The 21,074-nt window shown below is 41.7% G+C and overlaps 1 protein-coding gene across 4 annotated transcripts in view; it reads right to left on the bottom strand.

The window, feature by feature from the left end:
- The window catches only part of bcl2l1 (BCL2 like 1), a 47,291-nt gene extending 26,454 nt beyond the window's left edge, over nucleotides 1–20,837 (bottom strand). The window contains exons 1-3 of one of the 4 annotated variants that reach the window (XM_081608645.1): nucleotides 20,302–20,664; nucleotides 18,889–18,976; nucleotides 14,790–15,551 (exon numbers count right to left, since the gene is read on the bottom strand). In XM_081608645.1, coding sequence (XP_081464771.1) covers nucleotides 14,790–15,341 — 552 coding nt within the window. In that variant the 5' untranslated portion in view covers nucleotides 15,342–15,551; nucleotides 18,889–18,976; nucleotides 20,302–20,664. Of the gene's footprint in view, nucleotides 1–14,789; nucleotides 15,552–18,888; nucleotides 20,275–20,301; nucleotides 20,665–20,725 lie in introns of those variants that run through there. The other 3 variants (XM_008412817.2, XM_008412818.3, XM_008412819.3) reach the window with 3 other exon arrangements.
- Between the last annotated feature and the right edge of the window lie 237 nt (nucleotides 20,838–21,074).

The raw sequence follows: 21,074 nt of genomic DNA, 5'->3' as shown, positions 1-21,074 counted from the left end.
AGCCGTTTTAAACCATCAACTTTTATATCTACTTGTAATCTTTCACAGAGTTAGAGAATTCTGTCTTATTTGTGCTTCAAGACCTCAGAGCTACTTTTAATACGGTACACCACAGCATTCCCATTTCTTTTCTGGAATGTGCCGTTGGGATTAAAGGATCAGCACCACAGTGGTTTTATTGGAGCAGAGAAACTTTTACAATGTCTTTTGTGGTGTCCATCAGGGATCGGTTCTTGGACCTATTCATTTCACTTTACTCGTATGCTATCTTTAGGTTCAATTGGAAAAATAACAAAAATAATCTCATTTTATAGCAACACATGTCAGACAGAAATGTACAACTAAAGCATAACGTAAACATATTCTTGACTTTATTCTCACATTTTTACACCGTTTAGTTTCACAATTTTATTCTCACATTATTTTGACTGTTAAGTTTATTCTCATATCTTTAAGTCTATTTTCATATGTTTGCTACTTTATTCTTGTATTATGCCAACTTTCTTGCATTGTTTTGAGTTCGTGACTTTTCTCATACTTTGGCTTTATTGTCATGTTATTACGACCTTATTCTCGTACCATTTTATTTTATTCTAAAAGAAGTGGGGAAATAAACTCTTACTACTACGACATTATTCTCGTTTTATTATGACTATTATTACAACTTTATTCCCATATCATTTGGTCTTTATTCTCAAATGACTTTATTCCTGTTGTTTATTCTTTAGTCTGGTCCTAATATGCTGTTGGACATTTTGTTTGTATAATTCCACAATTTTGAGTTTTACATATTGTGGAAATCATTAGACAACATAAGCCTCACCTTACATGTCTTTTTAGCTCTAGCTGCCTGGACATTTCAGAACTGATTTGTTTGTTTAAACCCAAATCCATTTTTGTTCCCCCTATTCAGATGAAAGCAGAGGAGATGGAGCTGGTGTTACTAAATGCCCCTTAACGGCTGAATAAAGAACCTCTTCATGTGAGGACCTCGTAAGGTTTCCTCTTGATAATTTAATCTGTGTGATGTGATTTTCTTGATGTCTCTGAATTATGCAGTCCTCCGGTCAACTTTTGTTGTTTAGAAATGTGCTTCTTGAATTCCTTTCATGTGCCGAGTTTGGCAAGGCGATCAGAAAACAAAGCATCAACGCTGGCCTTCATGGAATGGCGCAGGGCGATGGAAGGAGCGGTTTAAAGTTTGATGGATCATTTCCAGGCAGAAGAAAGCATCACCAACACAAGGAAATTAAATGATTAAACCTCCCCTCGGTGATAACACGTGTGGTTGTTCATACCAAGCGAAGAAATGCCAGAAAGTAGTCTTTTTTCCACTTTCTGGACCTTGAAGGCGACATCACGCATGTCTATGTGTGTGTGTGTGTGTGTGTGTGTGTGTGCTTGAGCTGAGCCGGCGGTGAGACCATGAATTAAAGAAGAGATTAATGAGTCAGGACAAGGAGGCTCAGACTCCAATCTGTTCCCCGCCGCACTCTGGGGGCTGTTTCTCTACAGAACCTAGTTCTGTCAGCAAACACACACACACACACACACACACACACACACACACCTAGTGTGCACACTGATACGACGCAGCAGGAACACTAAGGACTCTGGACCATGTTAGAGAGTCTGGCAGAGACAGCAGATGTTTGGGACAGTGGAGAGAATGACAGCAAAGAAAACAGAGAGGCTACCAGGAAAGGATGTGTTCAGCAACAAAACCCTTCACCCTGTAGGCCTTCACCCCACCCTGACACCTCACCACGACCCACAGACCTGCCATCTGTCTGGAGGAGCTGAAAGAGAAAAACAGGAGACGGCGAGCTGGACTGGGGCGAGACGGAACGAAGGAACAAAGGGAGGCAGAGTAGAGAGCGATGAGACGAAACCAGAAAAAGAAACAACAGAAAAAAGGAGGAATACAGCTGGCAACTAAGAGTGTTGTCGCACCTGATAGTCCAGTACTTGGTTTGATTTGGGAGCAAAGTTGCAACATTTGCTACATTTTCAGCAGGTGTGGTTCTCTTCCTGTACTGTGTCAAACAAAACAAACCAAACCGATAAGAAACCTGTCCCCTTCTTCCCCTCTTCTGTGGTGGCGCTGCACCAAGAACCACTGAAGGGAAATTACATGAAAACCTCCATAGAAGACATTGAGCGCAACTTCCTTTTTCAGGAAACGTAAATAAAAATGGAGTGGATTTTGGCGGTCTTAAGATTTCTCTTTTGGCATTGGGAAAAGATCACAAGCCATTTCTCCCACTAGCACCAGACTTTTATGTGGTTGTATTTACCCAGCATGACCTGCGCTGTAGTCCACTTCCTGCTTTTGGAGCCGTCTCTGGTCAGCTTGGCATTCATACATGCATTCAAACCCCGACAGAGTTCACTTCAATGGAACAGACCTGGGTTTTTAGCCTGACTACAGTCGTTTTTTCTGCATCAGAGTTCGATTACGCATCCACACCTCCCCAAACAAACCGGACTTTCTAGGCAAACCGACTGGAGTTTGATTAAAGCTGAACAAACGTGGCTGCTGTGATGCAGTCTAAGAAGGGGGAAACCTAGAGTCTGTGCAGAGAACATCGCTCATGTCACAGAAAGTTGGAAAACTTGAAAGATGCATTTCCGCAGATGATTAATATCTATCGGCGAGCGACTAGTTTCCTTTTTATTCTCCAATTCGATTATTTTCCCTTTCTCACTGCAAACCTGCTGATTACAGCTTCTTCCATCACTGCCTCCCCCCGGCTATTCATTGGTGAATATAACAGCGATGGCGCTGATGCTCTCTAGCATCATTTATTCCCCTGGAAGAACTCTGCATTATCATGAAAGACTCATCAGCCGTCTTTATCCAGCCCTCAGTTCTCCAAATTTAATACAGACCAGGAGATTTACTAATCCCATGATATGCTCCATAATCTGATCATGGATACGAACACAGAAGAGAGTAGAGAGGAGGACGGTGGGGGGAGAAAAATGCAATCAGGAAGGAGCGGATGCGGATGGATGCCCAGGCTGCAGGAAGACAAAACGGAGGGGGGGATCTTTTCCCAAAGGAAGGAGAAAAGGTGGGAAAAACGAGGGGACGACCAGCAGTAGAGAGAGAGAAAGAGGGGAACACAGACGGAGAAATGAGAAGATATGGGGGTAGGGGGCTGCGTGTTCTCGCTGGTGACCCGATTTTCCCACTAAGCTCTAAAAAAGTGGAGCAGCACGTAGGCATCCGAGGCTCGCTGCAGACATTCAGTCGCTCTGTCACACAACATGCGCGCTGCATGTGGAGCGCATCATTCATGCTGCTTCACCTATTGACCCACATACCGTTTCCTCACATAGCTGAGTCACTAGCATGCTCTTTCTGAAGCCCTTTGCCTCCAGCATCAGCCTCCCTGGGTCCTCGTCTTCTCCGGGCTTTAAAAAAAAAAAAAAAAAAAAAACTGCCTGACCTGGACCAAGCTCAATCCGACACGACTGGTTAACATTAGTTGCAGGCCAGAGCCCGAAACAAAACAGACATTTTAATTAGGATTTTGCTGCTTTCAGTTTTAGTCTATTATTTGAGTAAGCAGTGTAACTTCTCCTATTTTCAGCTTTTGTTCATCATCTTCCAGCTCCATCTCGTCACTTGTTGTAACCACAAGGTGAGTCAGGTGCAAATCATCTGGGATGTGTGATTGATAGGAGTGGAGCTACGTGCTCATTTATTGTGCAGTGAGCTTTGCTTGTTACAGTCCAATAAACTTCTGCACCTTACTTTCTTTCCTTCCTCAACAGGGGAATATGCTAACTCCTCTATTTAGACGCAGTGCTGGACAATAAATATATGACAATATATATTGAGATAGACAAGTGATCAATATCACGTCTGAAAACATTTTCAGAGGAGATTCTGAGGAGGTGCTGGTGTATCAGTGTGTTCCTCTGTGTGTAATGTGCAGCAGGACCTCAGGTCTCATCCATCACATGATCAGCTGAGTTTCTCAGAGGTTGTAAACGCATATAGGAGCGCTGCTGTCTACAGGCTGGTTGTTTTCCAGCTATTGAATATACATAGAAAGGACCAGAAGGGGGAAAACATTAGTTTGAATAGATGTATTATTTCTTTGTGTTTCCATGTGATGCATCACCTAAGCACCAGCACGTATGCGTACAATGAAGGCCTCATTATAGCGTCTGTATCAGCTTACTCAAGAATGGTTAAAGTTATGCTTTGCAGCACAGAAACTTGATCCAAATGGAAACAATTTGTAAGAAAACATTTTTGGGGGAATTGTTACAGAAGTCTTTTATTTTATGACATTTTATTATTATTTTGTCATTTTAAATGCTATTAAAATGAAAAGTTTTTTCCTTGTCATCTGATATGCCCCCCACCTCCCACCCACCTCCATTTCTGCTTTTAAGTCAATTTAGAAGTTGGACCATAGCAAAATTTATCAAAGTAAAAACTTGGGCAAAAAATACAACTTTATAATGTAAATAATATATATGAAGGACACCCAGAGGAAGACCCAGGATACTGGAGGGATCATCTTTCTCAGCTGGCCTGGGAACGCCTTGGGATCCCACCAGAGGAACTGGTCCAACTGGCTGGGGAAGTGAGGGCCTCTCTGGTTAGGAAGCTGCCTTGGAGGGAGGGAGAAACACAGGGAGGGAAAGAATGAAGCAAGGAAGAAAGGATGGAGAAGGTAACGGATGGGCCCAGCTGCACACACACACACACACACACACACACACACACACCGAATCACACACCAGTAGATGACTTGTGTCTTAGTGCCCAGCGTCATGTCAACATGTGACAGATGGAATCAAACTCAGAACCTTCCAATATCCGTTTTGGCCAATATCAATTTTTTGTCTGAAATGTTGCAAATAACAGTCAAACTTCTCTCACAGCAGAGCAACAGAAGACAGTGGCTGATTTTTAGACCTTTCCCGAGTTAGATAAGATTGGTGGAAAAGATTGGCTTCACATTTAAGCGGCTGACCACTGATCGCCAAAACTAAGGAATTTGGGGCCGATTTATTGGCACATCTCTACTATCGGACAAAATCGGCATCGGCAGTTCTTATTTTTTAAAGATCGGCCAGAAAACTGCAATTGGTGCACTCCTATTTATAATCCATGGAAGTTCAGGCATGAACGCCTTTGGAAGGTACCACAGTACATGCAACAGAAATGTCTTCCCCCAGAAACAAAAAGAACACAAGGATAGTCTGGAAAACGCAACAAAAAAAAAACAACCATTGCTCATAAGGTCAAAGGCGAGTGAATCAGAGTGTTTGCTGCCGTGACCCTTACTTTTGACTCCCTTGAGCAAGCGGTCACCTCTGATGTCACCAAACCGATACTCTGCTTTAATATATGCATGCAAAAACAATAGAGAAGGGAGCATGGCTGGGCGAGTTATCTGCATAGAGCCGCCCACCGCATGCACACACACACACACACAGCCGCTTATTGACACGGTTTGAACAAAAAGTGGCCGCCATTGATCCGACAGTCGTGTCAGGATGAGACAAAGGCGAAAGTGGCTTTTCCATCATCAGGTCCTTTGTCTGCAGAGCTGTGACACACCTGTGTGGCATAACTAAAGAGACGGCAAGGCGAATTTCTAGGTGTGTGTGTGTGGCCGCATGTTCTTTGTTTGAAGAAGTCACGTGACCCAGTCTGACTTGGCGCCGTCCCCTCCCCTCTGCAGTGCGCCACCGTACAATAAAAAAACACAACAATAAAAAAAAAAAAACACTCGTATATAAAAAGACAACAACGACAACGTTGGACCAAGTGTCTGGCTCCGTACACTCACTCAGTTCTGGAAAGTTCATTAGCAAACACAAAACTCTGGAAGTTGATCGGGGTGGGGGGTAGTGTGGAGCTGGTGGGGGCTAGGTAAAAGCGATGAAGGGAAAGACGAAGGTGGCGAGGACAGGAAGGATGGAGAGCCAGAGAGGGTCGATGAAGCGGATTTGGACATTACAGCAATATGTACTATTTCACAAAGTGATCAATGGGAGAAAACTCTGGAAAACGGGGGAATTAAGAGGGTGGGCGGTTATCGGTCTGTAGCGGATTCAGTGGCTGGAGTCCTGAGATGATGAAGAGAGACTGCCGGGACAGGAGGAGCCAAATCAAGAACTTCAGAAAAAGATTATCGACGTGAGGATGATGCAATGCAGATGGAGGTGCACAAAGAAAACACGGTCCAAAAATCAATCGGTGGCAGGAGGAAGGAGCGAGGGAAGGACACAGAGGGGGAGATGTAAAGAAAATGAAGCCTGGGTTGGGGGTGGAGGCAGAGAAAGGGTGGGAGGGGAAGTGGGGAGGGAACCCGGATAAGTCCCAAGAGTGAGATTTCCTTCGTCGATCTAACTGCGCATCTGATGTGCATGTTAATTACAGACGAGGAGAGACAGTAAATATGTCTGCCAGAGAGAACGGTGCGCTGGAAGCTCAGGTGCCCCCTGAGTCAAAACAAGTCAATGAACAGACCCTCTTTGAGACTTTAATCTCATTCCTACTGTCCACTTTAATGTACAACCAGCCTGCTTACACTCGCAGTTTATCTGCATCCTCAGTTCGAAGGGTAAAAATCCTTCAAACGTGTGAAACTTGTGTCGACGTACCATCGTCGTAGTAACAAGAAAATCTGACATTTCAGTTGAGAATAGTCAGGAATGAATCCCATGATCGTTTTTACTAAATAAGGGGTTGCATAATTATTGACACCTCTTCTGGTAATCTAAAGTATATATATATATATATATATATATATATATATATATATATGCATAGTGGATCATGTTGAGCTTACTAGTGGGATTTCCTGGCATTTCATTATTTATGCTGAGCAAACTCCCCATTTGTGTTAGCAACAGTAGGGCAGGAATTGCTTCTAAACAAGTGGTTGCTATGTAGATGACATCTAATGGTTGTTATGGAGACTCGCTCGCTCCAAGATGTCACTCTTTGCAGCACTTTTCTAACAGCGAGATGTTTTTTGTGAGTAGTGTCATAGGTCGTCAATAAACCTCATGTCAAAACAAATGGGTCTCTATGTCGCATAATATTTTACATTTTTGGCCAATACTGTTTTTATTTCTCTTTTTTTTCCCCCCAAAATTAAATATGGCTATATAGTCAATAGGTTTCCTACTGTGGGATGATTATTGTTAACATTTGAGGAGGTAATTAAGATCATTTTCTCATATATTGTTGATTTGTCGGTGTGACCTCATATGATATAGTTCATTCAAACTCCCATTAAAGTCAAAAAGTCAAACTGTCTTTGTTTAGTTGTTATTTATTTTAAAGGGATTCAGTTATTACAAACGTACTCAAATAAACGGTAGGATTCTTAAAAAAGTCAACGCATATGCAACTGCAATAACAATTGTTTTTACTCTAAGGATTACATAGCAACTGCATCAATAGATCTGCTCATGACTGTATTAGACCAGCTCTATAAACCGCTTTCCATCTCTCAGTCTAGAGCACGTCAGTTCCTACTAAATACATAAATAATTTGCTCAGATGAACTTCTTTTTTTAAAGGGTAATTTCCCAAAACACAGAACAGTTTCTGGTAAAGTGATACACTTTAGTTGAGAATACTTTCGTCAGCTACGGTGTGCGTGGGTCGGTATGTTATGGACAATGGAGAAACACAATCTACACTGTGTGCTTGTAGAAAGGAATTTGTTTTATTGATGGGGAACTTTTGACCAAATGGCTTAGTCAAAGTTATTTTCCCTTCAGTTCAAAACGACAGCTTTAATTTTTCAATCTTGTTTTCAGATGCGGTGCCACGGATAGATGCGACGCACTTTGGGGCACTCCGGTGACGCAGGGGTAGAGCGTGCGACATGAATACAGAGGCCATAGTCCTCACCGTGGCCGTCCCGGGTCGATGACCCTTGCCGCATGTCTTCCATCTCTCTCTCATAACCCTCTTTCCTGTCTAACCACTCACAAATAAAGTTAATAAAATGAGTTTGTCACATTTTAAACAAATGTGACAAACTCATCTAAATGCTGAACATAGTCGCTGCAGAAGTTCAGGTGATTAAAAAAAAAAAAAAAAAAAGCAACTGTGTGAGCTTGTTCCCCTCGTAGTTAACTTTCCGTGACCTCACTGAAACCAACGTGAGCACAAAGCCCGCCGCCTGCACTAATGGTGTCCCTTTTTTCCTCGTTTTCCCACTGAAACGCTCCCTTGTTCCCATCAAGCTCCAGCAAAGTGTCCCTAGACCATGGCAGCGAGGTTCGCCTTTATTAGGCTGTCAGAGGAGAAAAACAAAACAAGACACTGTTTTCCCCCAGTAGCTGCTTGAGATATTATTCATCTCTAATTGGTAATAACCCCTCCCCCCCTTCCTCACCTCCACCCTGAGGCAGCTCAATCTCCACTAAGTAATCACTGCCATCGCCTCCTCTGGTGGAAGCGGCATTATTAGGTCGGTGGCACTGTCTCTACCTCTCCGCTGTCTGCCAAGGAGGTTTATTATCCCACAATATATGGCTTTACTTGCCTGCTTCTTTTAAAAGCGCGAGCTGCAGAGAGAGAATTCTGGCTGAACCCATTTATCTCCCATTCTCGGCTCCAATCAGATATCTCAGCAGCCCGGACAGGGAAGACTCCAAAATAGGCTCCGACGGGATCGTTTAAGCTCAGGCTTTCACTTTTCCTGATGGGAGCGAGGGATGCTCTGTTGTGCAAAACACCTTTCACTTTTCAATATGCATCTCCTCCTCCCGTGCCCAACTCAACTATTTCCCCAGTTTGGAAATCTGCTTTTCGGTTTCCTTTGTCTTTTGAACAACATTTTATGAAATATTCAGCAAAAAAGTGCAACCTCCTCAGTATACTTTAGAATAGACGGGGTTTCTGCATATTTCAAATTTAAAATTGCACTCGTTCTCAATTTCTGAGATTTTGCAGCGTTTTGGACATTTGAGTAAAAATAATATTAAGGGTTGAGTGCTCGAATAGTAATGCGGTCTTAATATTTACAGATTCGACGAATCCTGAAGTAAAACAATGCTGCGAATGAATTTCAATTTAGATGGGTGAATCCACTGCTGTTCTCGACATCTGACTAAAAATAAATATCAAAAGCTTTCATACTTAGGAGATTCTGTAGAAGGTGTTACTCTTACTCTTGCTTGTAAAAGCCACCAGTCCAGTTCAAGCTGAAGGAAAAGTTGCAGAGAGTAAATATGATGAAATAATCCTTATTTGATTTCTGGATGAGTTTACATTCAGTCAGTGAACAAACAAAAATAATTCTGAGTTGAAAAGGTGAAATAAAACATTGAATAAGGAAACTGTGCACTATCAGGTAAAATAAAAAAATAAGTATTAAACACTTTTAGAACCACGAAACCTCAAGTGTAGGAGTAATGAAAGTGTGTATTTCAAGTACGAAAACACTTGCAATGTGATTTAGATACTTTTAATTCCTACATTTGCGGTGGTGGGAAACATCTGCTAATGTGCTACCAGTTGAGTTTAGCTTAGCACTTTAACATTTTGGCTCATTTTGAAAAGGTTAACGCTCTTAGCTTCCCCAAAATAATTTTTTTCAGATAAATTCTAAAGTCCAGTAAACTTCAGTGTGGAAGTTGTTGCTAAGTAAAGTAGCTTGAAAGCTAGCCAACATCAGAATATGTTTATAAACAAAAGATTTCAGGAGTTGCACCCTTTGAAAGTTACATTTGAAGGTTGATTATGTCACAACGAAGGCCGTCTAAAATCGATGGCTCCTTCACAAATAATTCCTTTTCTCCAGATTAGTTCTTGTAACAATAATGGACAAAGTAGGTTTTTTTTTTAAATAGAAGTTTTGCTAAAAACAAATTCAATTATTGAATTAATTTTAATGGATTAAATAAGAAAAAAAACTTCAGCAAGATTTTGAGTTCCATTTTTATCAGCTTATATTTAGCTTCTTCACAGTTGCTAGTTAGAGTACATACATCGAAGTAAGGGTGGGAATATATCTGAGGGGGTCAATTTTTAAAAAAAAGAAGACTTTAGCAGATAGCAAGCTTTCACAAAGGCTAGACGCATTACAGCAAGTTTGCTCTGTTTTATCAGCCAGTCAAAGATTCACTAAAATCTCCAATCAGTGCATTTCTACAACACAAAGGATTGCTTCATGTCACTCATTCAGATCGAACATATGATGTCGACTGTTTTTTTTTTTTCTTTTCAGTTTCAATTCCTCCAATTCATTGTTATTGCAATAATAACGATGAATTAACAAGAGCAAGGACTGAGAAATATTTCAGCGCAGCAAAGAGAGAGAGAGAGTGACCTTGCTGCTTCTCGGGGCAGACTGATATTTCATCAGCTAACAGTAAGAGCACACCTGCCTCACAGCGATACCCACATCTGCCAACGGCTTTGACTTCTCTCCTCTGAGGAGGCGTCAGGGGAGGAGAGCGAGGAAGAGAAGAGGAAATAAAAGACAGAAGAAAAAAAATCCCACAACAAAGTATAATATGGGTTTTTACCAAGAGACCGATATGGTTCAGAGAAAGTGTAGGCAGAGTCTGAAGAGAAATGCTGCAATGACAAAGAAGGGAAATAAATAAAAAGAAAACGGGAAAAGTCACAGCACCAGCGGTAAAACACCTAGCGGTAAATCTCAAGTTGGGCGGCCACTGGAAATGGCCAAGTTTGTACACAAACAGATCAGAACCCAACAAGTTTATTGAGTTGAATGGATCTAGAAAATAAAATGAAGACAAAACAAAGAAAAAAAAAAGGAAGGAAGCAACATCATGTGCTAACTGCAACTACATGGGAGAAGTGAAACAACTGTAAAGGGAAACATCCATCACCCTGATCATTCAAAATTTTTTAATGAAGTCATTCATGTCTCCCAGTCCGTGTGACATACATGCTAATTAGTTAGCACGCCACAGGCACTTATCTATGCCTAAAATAGTACCGATGTAGCTTATGCTAAGCCAAATGGAGGAAGCTTGAGATCATTGGCAATGGATAGATGTGTTTATCAACAACACTGACGTCAACATGTGGTTATGATGGGAAATTTAGACCTACCTCATGGTTCATGTTTTCAAATAACATACTCGCTGCATCTCCAAAACCACCGTTTTGGTGATTATGAAACCAAAAGAAAAACCCCTCACTCTCACATCAATCATGTGCAACTGCATTCCAAGTCAATGTAGTTCTGAAGCAGTTGTAATTAGAGGTGCCGATCAGGTTTTTTCCTGCCGATACTGATCACCCATGAGGGCCGATCACCGATACCGATCACATAATTAATCTTTTTGTTAAATTTTTTTATCATAAACACTACCGGTTACATTATGTGGAAAAAGGAACCATGAATTCACCTTAATTTAGACAAAAACTCGTTTTAATAACTTTTCCAAGAAGAAAACTAAACAAAACAGGCATTGTGCAAATTGTACTGCTATTGATAATACTATCTTTAACAGACTGATAACATATGAAGGCTCTGAAGAGGCTAAATGATGCAAAGAGTCAAATTAAAACCTCTCAACATTGCCAAAAAAATTCAAGTATAAAACTTAACATTCAAAGGCAAATACAGGATCCATTACAATAAACAATTCTGAGTTACTGAATGAAAACTTCCTGATAGCATGGCAGCTAGCTGATTACTGCTAGTTCTGAGTGGCTGTTACTGACTGAGCGGAGTAATTATGCAGAACAGGGAGGAAATAGATTATTTTTTTAGAGATTATCTGTCTCATGTTAGGACAGCGAAAGTTTTAATACGTATGTAAAATTTTTTTTTTTAGGTTAGATGCTGCAGCTTTAAGCAGAGGTTCGGTGTGAGAGTCACTACCAGGTGGAGCAGAAGCGGCGCTCCGCCTGTGAAATATTACTACCTGTAGCGCGTAGCAGCGGTTCAACAGCGAGAACAAAACCAGCATCTTACATCGCAGCTCGAAGACTTAAATAATTTTGCGGGTTATTTGTTTAGCTTTCTGACCGTCATGCTAATCCGGATGAGTGTTTGGAGCTGTGCGCTGCTTTACCTGCTATTTGATCCTCCATATGTCTTTTTTACTCCAGTGAGCCTCGATGTAGTCAAACTCCATCAAGTATGGCATTGTTTTTATGTCGTATTAGCTTCGTTGTGTTGCTGCATTTTGACGTGCTTCAATTTTCCGCCTCAACATGCAAACTTCCCCATTCACTCAGTGCGTTATAGTTCCACATCGCTTAGGATTTGTTGCTGCAGTTATGAAACTCAGAGATACATTAGGAAATCAAGCGTTTTCAAGGTTGACAATGCCAAATTCATTCATTCATAGTAGCTTTTTAGTTAGCAGTACCCAGTGTGGAACTGGCAACTGACCTGAAGTCGACTTTAGCAGATAACAATAAAAATGAATACATCACAACAAAGCTGCCCTAGCTAGCTAAAGTTGCTAGCTAGTTGCTACTAAAAGATGCATTTTAAAAATCACAACTCCGTTTGTTTCAAAATGATTGGAATAGGCAGAATCTGGTGAGTTGTGAAAAAGCTTTATATAAACTAAGAGTCAGAAATGAGTCACAAAATTCTGATTGGCGTATCTCCTCCTTATTTAACTTATGTTAAATCTGATTTATCCCTTAACTGCCACCTGAAAAAAACTTACATGTTATCCAATGGGTTCAAAAGGACACTTGTGTCCTCGTGGGGTTTTAACAATGCATGTATAATTCACTATATGTATGGAATTCCTCTTGAGATAGTTCTAAAACCTAATGCTGGCAGTGGTTAAAATCTGTCAGTGCAGACCACCAACGAAGTAGTGCAGCTGGAGTGCAATCATGAGATCAGCACGTGCTTTTTTTTAAAGGTGGGAACTCAATTATGTAACAACTAACAGCATGTTGTAAAGTTTTATGGTTACAAAACATACCCTGTTAGCCGTTTGCTAAATCAAACTCCTGCAAAATCCAGATAACTAACCCTGAAATGTGTTTCTGTGCACAAACAGCAGGGTTATGCCCACCTAGCTGTAGTTTCACAAACATGCCTCCGAATGCTGAGATGTCGGTTTCTATAGAACCGACCTCTGACCTGTTGTTATCCAGCAGTGGGTGACTATAAACAGCTCCTCCCTCTGGTGCTCTATATCATAAAATCAAACGGCTGGGACAAAGGAAAACAGCTGACCTCGACTGTCCTGGAGGTGATACAACACAAAGAAAACAGCAATGCTGCACTGCACTGAGCAACTACACCCAGGAAAAAAAGGAGAGGCATGCATAGCTTTCATGTGAATGCAGCTGCTTTGGCAAAGAGCACAAGAGAAAAACACTGTCCTGATAAACTGGTCAGATGGTGAGGGAGTGGAAGCACAAAGCGCAGAGCCAATCAACTGACCACATGAACAAAGGACTATCTGTAAAAGCCCTGGACTTCATCTTTCCCTGTGAGGAGAACTTTCATCGCTGAGGCAGGCGGGCTGCAGGACGGTACAAAACCCGTTAAGCCCCCCCACTTCGATCCAGCTCATCGAGTTCCCAGATGCTGATCAATTAGTGGACAGCTGAAACAGCTGCTGACCACGCAAACATCCTGCTCTTACTGGGTTCTAAACCCAGACGGTTCTCTGACAACGTGTGCCGACTCCTGCAGAACCTTCCCCTCAACCAACGCGGCTAATCCAGACGTCTGTTCCCGTCTGCCGGTCAGGACGGCCGACGGGACGCCTGGTGTGTCGTCGAGTCGAAGGCATGTTCACGGCTGGGTAGCAGAGACACAGCGTGTGATGAAATGAAAACCGAGCCCTGCAGGTCAACATCGGCAGGCGGCCAAGACTCAAAGCATCCAACACATTAACACTACATGGTGAAGCAGGTGCAGTCCTGACGGAGAAACACAACACACAAGGAACGCTCCAATCACGCTAGTCTGGCTCAGGCCGACTTCTGGTTTCTATTCTCATTCTTTGGTTAAATATAACAGCAGTCTTCAGCTAATATTCATCACATTTATATAAAAAGAAACATTCTATTGTTTGTGATGTACCAATCATGCTTGTCTGGCTGATGCCACTTTCTTTCTTTGGTTGAATATTACAGCTGCCATCAGCTATCAATTTATTTATTTTTTTTTTTTTACATTTGATCAGTAAATTAACGTTTTCTATGGATATAACAGAAAAAGACAATAATTCTACAAGTTCTTTGACAGATGCTGTAGTTTAGAAACTTAAAAAAATAAATTAAAAAATTATCCACATTTTTTATGCCAGAAACAGTATTTTCATAAACTTTGATTTTTAAAACACATTGAACTGCCTTATTGCTGAAAATGTGCTATATAGATAAAATTACCTTATCTTACCTTTCAGTCAACTCAAAGTACAAAGGTATCAACTTGATTGATACCTTTGTAGATCAATCATCTTTGATGCATTGAATGAGTGGTTCTGATCACTTTTCCAGCGATCAGAGCCAGTTCCACCCTCTTATTGGTGCATCGTGACAGTAAAAAGTGTTTAAATTGTAAAGCAGCACTGTCAACCCCCACATCTAGTTCAAAAATAAGGAAGGTATTTATTTCTGTTTTCCAATCTGATTGCTGCCAGCAGGGTTCTACAAACAAAGGTGTCGACATGGAAATGTTCCATGCGGGAATCTGAACTGAACTTTCCTATGTAATCAGACCAGCGTATCAAAGTATTCTTTATGAGTGTGGCAGCACAAGCAAACAACATGAGACTTAACAGTCTGAGTGTGAGAGTGTGTGTCTTTTTATGAGACTCACCCATCCTCCTTGGCTCTCCACCCAAGGTTCAATCCGCTCATCCAGGTAGACGGTCATCCACTCTACAATCCTGGCTACCAGGTGGCTCATCTCCTTCTCCACACACTCCACGCAGAGCGCGCCACCAAACGCGAAGAGCCCCACGATGCGGCCCCAGTTGACGCCGTCCCGGAACACCTCGTCCATCACGTTCTCGAAGCTCTGGTAGGCGGTGGCCGGTGTGATGTGCAGCGTGCTGTGAAGGTCGTTGAAGGCGCGGGAGTAGCGCAGCTCGAACTCACGGGCCGTGTCTCGCAGGGTCACTTTCACCGCGTCCATCGTTGACGCCGACGCCGCCTGTTGCCGCCTCGGGGATCCTGGACTTGTCCCGTTAAAAGTCCCATTAGCGTGCGTCTCCAACGTCTGCTCGTCGTCCATCCCCCCGTCCCCGGCCGCGTCCCTGGCAGCGGTGCTGTCCGGGGGCTCATTGGGCAATATGTGTTGGATCGGATAGTTCCTCTGAGATAGTTTAAACTTAATGTAGAAAAGCACCAGTTCTCTGTTTCGTGACATGTTTTTTTGTGTTTAAACAAGTTTCTCGATCTTTCTTCTGGTCCGTGTCTCTTTCCGTCTTTTGGACCCTACCTAGCTGTGGTAAGAGCTAACGCACACTGTGCTTCTTCCTGGGGTTCCTCCGTTTAGACCACCATAGTCAGCTGACAGCCACAGGACTCTTGGAGGTGAAAACCCAACCCACATAAGGCTGACGGATCAAATCAGGCCCTGCAGAAAAAACAACAAGGAAAAGGTCAAAGTCTCCGTAGCCGATCCATAGAAAATACTGCGACAGTTAACAGAAGGAAGCGGGAGCATGAGGACAGTCCTGCACTTCCAAATTGAATTTGGACAGGTGGGGTCAAAGAGCAACTCTCTAATTGGGCTGCTGCATATGGAACAGATGGCAGCGACAATAAAGATACAACGGTGGAGTAAGAGAGAGCTGGAGAGAGGAGAGAATGAGGGAGAGAGTGTCAGGAAGGTGGCGAGAGATCCAGACAGTGACCTCTGTCCTCCAGTTTGACCTACCTCATCTCCACGTTGTCTCTGTACAACTCACACACTCATCTGTGTGCCGTCACACTTACTCATCCACTTCAAAAACTGGACTTTTCCTAAATATTTAAAGTTTTTACCTCAAACCCGTGTGCCTGGACCAACACAAGGTATCTTCATGGCCTGAAAGTTGTGTTGTTAATAAAGGTCTGGTAAACACCACTTACGTGGAGATTCAGTTCCATCTGAACTAAATCAGACTATTTTTGGGGGGTTTGTTTAGTCTCGATCAGAAGCAAATTTTCCCCCAATTAATAAACTCAGCCTTGAAGCACAAACCATTGAAGCTTTTGAAAATGTCCTCACAATCGATGATAATAATAATGGAGCAAGCCGAGGTATTCATGGTGGCAAGGACAGACGACGTCCGTCTGTAAATACTTAAAATCCACAAACACTTAACCCTGGGGCCCCCCAAAAAAAACCTTATAACTGCTTATTTAAATAGTTTGAACAATAAATATACTTTGGCAAAAATCATCTTCGCACTTTCATAGAAGCTAACATCTACGGCCATCCCCATCTCCAGTCCTGGAGGTACAGCCAATCAGTGCCAAGGAAAACAAACATAGCTCCTAGATTGGCTGCTCTGCCAACACCAGAGCAGCCGGTAGAATTTAGCTTCCCATGCTGCGCTTTCTTTTTCAATATTTCAGATATAATCCTCTTTTGTAGATTGTATCTCGCAAGCAGGCGAATTTTCCCCGAATAAAGTGGAATAGAGTTACACTGGAAAGGCCGTGAATACTGAGCCAAGAACAGGTGAAGGGGTCTACAGTAAATTCATCCTTCCATTATGTAAACTAGCTTATTCTAACATCATGGGAGTGGAGTTACACCTTGGACACATCACCAGAACATCATATGGGACCACTTTAAATTGATTAATAAAATCTTGAATACAACACAAATAAAGAAACCCAGAAAAATCAGTTGGTGAATTAAATTGGCAGATACTGGGCTCGACTGGCCACCCAAAAACGTAAAAATACAATCCTTTACAGAAATGAACACGTGTTATACTAAAACGACCATGTCCAAGTGACGACAATCCGTGGAAAGAAAGTTGTTACCGAGTGAGGAAGACTCAGTTATTTTGCCGCTTTCAGCATCAGCGATGTGCTTAAAAATAAAACATGAAAGTAGCCTCTAGAAAGAAAATTCACCACAGCGCAACAAAGTAAGGCACACAGAGACTCATGTTAGAAAGGCCAACCAAGCTAATTGCTAATCAATCCCAGCAGCAAGCTGGGATTGATTATTGAGAGCTTGAGTCTCCTGCAGATTTACAAAAAAAAAACTATTAAAAGGATAATAGTGACCAGTACTTAAAAATGTGACACTCAAATTACAAACAAGAGAGTTTGTTCCTCTAAAAGTAATAAGACGGGCTCAGCTGGCACATCTTTGACTGGGTAATGTAGGGGTGAAAGGGTGGCAATCCGACCTGAAAATCCAAAACCTGAAGTGGCAGGTCAGGCTTTTTAAAGATTGGTGATAGGCCCGAAAATGAAACGCATCCCTAATAAAATAAATTAAACATTTTGTGATGTAAGACTTCTATATTTAATTTGTCTCAGTCTGTTTTATTAAGAACGTATGGAGATGTCCTTCACTTGTTTTTATTGGGCTTTGTGTGTACAGATATCTCTGTCCCATATCCCGTGGGATTTTTAGAGACGTAGAGCTCTGTAAATCTAGAAAAAAAAATTCAATGCTTTGCTTTAGTTTGCAACACAAATGTTTTTTTTTTTTAAGTAATTATGCTTAAAATGCATGTAGAAAGTAGAACAAAGTGAACAAAGATCCCTGGTCGGTTACTATGACAGATGTTGCCAGCCTCTGTTCCTACACCCACAGAGAAATTCTACACTTTGTTTTGCTGCACTGATTTAATGTTAAACCTCTTGGCAGGAGGTATGTTTGTATGCGAACAATGCACTGGAGTCCAGATCAGATCTTTCTGATGGGCTCGGGATTTACAAAGCCCCTTTTAGACTTTATTGTTGAACATAAAATAATAAATGAGTCAGGTCTTGAAAGAAGAAAAAAAAATAACTGACTGCTGGGTCATATTATGAAATTAAAGTTATTAGTAGATGAGAATGAAACGCACTAATGTAATCCTTGCTGTAAAAGGAAACAAGCAGATTTCTACTTGTATTGTACATTCCCATCCAATGTGTTGCTGAATTGGTAGATAACATCTGACTGAGACATTCTGTAACAAATCATCTGTGGGAAAAGTTACCTTCATTTTCTGTTGTTCTTCAGCCCACTCATTCACTTGACTCTTTTGTTTCACAAAAGGATCTGGCTGATGACTTCAAACTATCTGCTAGTTATCACGTGATTAACCTGACATTTCCTGCAACAATAATTACATTTAAGCCCGATAAGTACAATAATTAGTGTATCAGACAGATGGATGCAAATGATCCTTGCGTCACTTCATAATACATGCCTATTTCTCAGAACACAATGGGGAATCAGACACTCTAGCAAGTAATATTTCAGATAAGGTCGAAAAAAAAAAAAAAAAAAAAAAAAGTTCAGCTGTCCGCCCAGTTTCAGCGAGATCAGGACCAGCCCAGCGTGGCGGATGGAAAGCAACAAGACTGCAGTGTTTACAAAGGCCACATGGTCCCCAGCTGCCAACACGTGGCTCGGGCTGGAACAGCGCAGTAGAGATGTAAACACGGCAGCTCTATAGGAATAACAGCGAGTCCAAATGTGGGCGTTTGAATGTTTCCACGAGATCCGACAGTAAGGCTAATTTGATCAAAGTAAAGTCTGGGGGGATATTGATTATGGGAGAATTTTGGCTGGATTGTTTTTTTTATTATTTATTTTTTTTAATAAATAAATAAATCAGCACAACTTTTTTTTTTCTGGATGTGTCAATATGACGACAGTCTCAAAATTAAATGTTCACAGCAGTCCATAATATTCGCCTGATGAGAATAATAATAGTAGTAATAAATTCGATTAAACACGATTGTCTTACCAGATCTGGATGAAAAATAATAATAGATAAGGGAAATCCTCGGTCCAGGGTCACTGGTTCTTTCCGACTCTTTCGAAGTGTAGACACGCTGTCAAACGCTTAAATGTAAACACCACCACTCTGTTTGCTGGGTTGAATAGGTTTGAACATTTCAACATGTGCCCCTTTTATGGACCCTCCCCTGTTGCGTAACAAGAGACGCGATTAGCTGCATGTCAGTGGCTAAGCTTCATTTGTCATCCGGCGAGGCAGTCCGCACGCCAGGTATGGGAACGGCGGGGAGGAGCGGGTCTTTATGTTCAAATAAAACAGATTCAGCCGCGCGTGAAAGCCATAACAAGTCCCCCGACGAACAGTTTTCAACTGTAGGATGACAAACACTATTCCAGGCACGAGGAAGACTCCGCCTTATTTTCGTCAACGCTTCCGCTGGGTCATTCACCGGCGGACAGTTGAGTAACGCATCCGGTGTCGTATAGTCCGCGTTTGAATCGTGAGCTGGACCTATCGGTGCAAAACCGCACGTCTCTACTGTGAATAAAAATGTGCCAGAATCCATAAAATATAATAAGTAAAAACAGTGCTGTCTGAAAATCTTACACTTGCTGTCCTTAGGTCGATTAAGTGTTATTTATTAACGGAAACGAGATATTGTCAAACCATTTAACAAACTGATTTTTTTTAATTGAAAAATGCACGTTTTTATTCAGAACTACGCGTCTTACCATTACTGCCTATTATTGATTACTTTTTCGGAGAAATTACAAAGTTTAGCTTAAAACTATATAAATAAAGCTTATATGAACTCTCTTGAACAGCGTTATTTCCCTAATATTTCAGCAACAACAAAAAAAATGCTTCCCAGAGTGCGGATGAACGAGGGAGTCCCTGAAGGCATCATTACCAGGCCATTCTCCTGACTTAACACACTGGGAAAGGAGCGTTAATCACGACACGTGAAAATTAAGCCACTTTGAGACACCACCCTGTACCGGATTTAAATAGTATTCGCCACACCAGCAATTTAAAACAACAATAATATTTTTAAACCCGGCAATGATGACTAGCACAGCTCCACCTTTGCCATCCTTACAGAGGCAGCAATCCAGAGAAATATGGCTGTCACCACAGTCTCATAGAAAGCTGTGAGCTTACAAATGTGTTCTAAAAAAAAAGCAGCAAATAGTTTACAGAACCACCAGAGCACATTTGGGCTTAAGCAAAAAGACGTAACGTACAAAATCTTGGCGGAAACAAAACATAGATCTCTCGTTCATCCATATCGGTCGATTTCTTTGCTGTAGGAAGATTCACAAGCAAAGCCACAGCAAGCGCTCCCCTTTACACGTAATTTCCCGAATGAAAGAACACACGGGTCGGAGTGAGACTCGTGGGATTAACTGGAACTCTTACTTGTAGGGTGGTCTCCACAAAATCATGTCTGTCGGAACACTATTCGATCCCCGGTAGAACTAGGAGTGATCCAAACCGTCATTGCTAGCCTGCCTGGCTAACGCCGACGGAGCTCGTTACTGGTTCCCAGTTGCACAGATCCGCCCACCGTTCTACGTGGTGTGTGACCATTACCACACAGCCTGTGCTGTGGCCGTTCGCTAGAGGAATAAGTTTATTTCACTGCCGTATACCGATTTAAACCCACTGTAAGGCTCTTCTGGTTGGAAGTCGCGGTTGTTGTGAACTGAACTTGACGAACTGTCGCTAAAAAAAAAAGGGTGAATAAGCGAGTCCAAATGTGGCATTTAAATGCTTCCACGAGAAGTTAAAACTGTAAGCTAAAAATACAAAACCGTACTGTTAATAGTTAATATTTTCTTACTTCTTGATTTGTAATATAAGCTTTACAGGGGTCCATGTAGCAGCTGTTGGGCGCCTTTACGCTTAAGTTGACAACAAAAGATGCGAGAGGTCTCCATAGTAACCTTTGTTACCCCAAAATCCTAACGCTCTTCGGAACTACAGAAAGGTTAGACCACACTGCCATCGTGTGGACAAAAGTGAGAATGTCAGAAATCTGTCAACTTGATAAAGGAATTAAAACCTTTTTCCACACAAGTTTAGAAGCATACTTAAAAAAAAGACAAAACAGACTACTTACATATATATATATATATATATATGTTTTTTGGCATTTTCATAAGCATTGATCAGAGATGTTGAATCTTATT

This window comes from Poecilia reticulata, chromosome 7 (assembly GCF_904066995.2).
Source record: "Poecilia reticulata chromosome 7, P_reticulata-male-v2, whole genome shotgun sequence".
Lineage (NCBI taxonomy): Eukaryota > Metazoa > Chordata > Actinopteri > Cyprinodontiformes > Poeciliidae > Poecilia > Poecilia reticulata.
The sequence above is the reverse complement of the archived record's forward strand: the minus strand, read 5'-3'. Positions and strand labels throughout refer to the sequence as shown.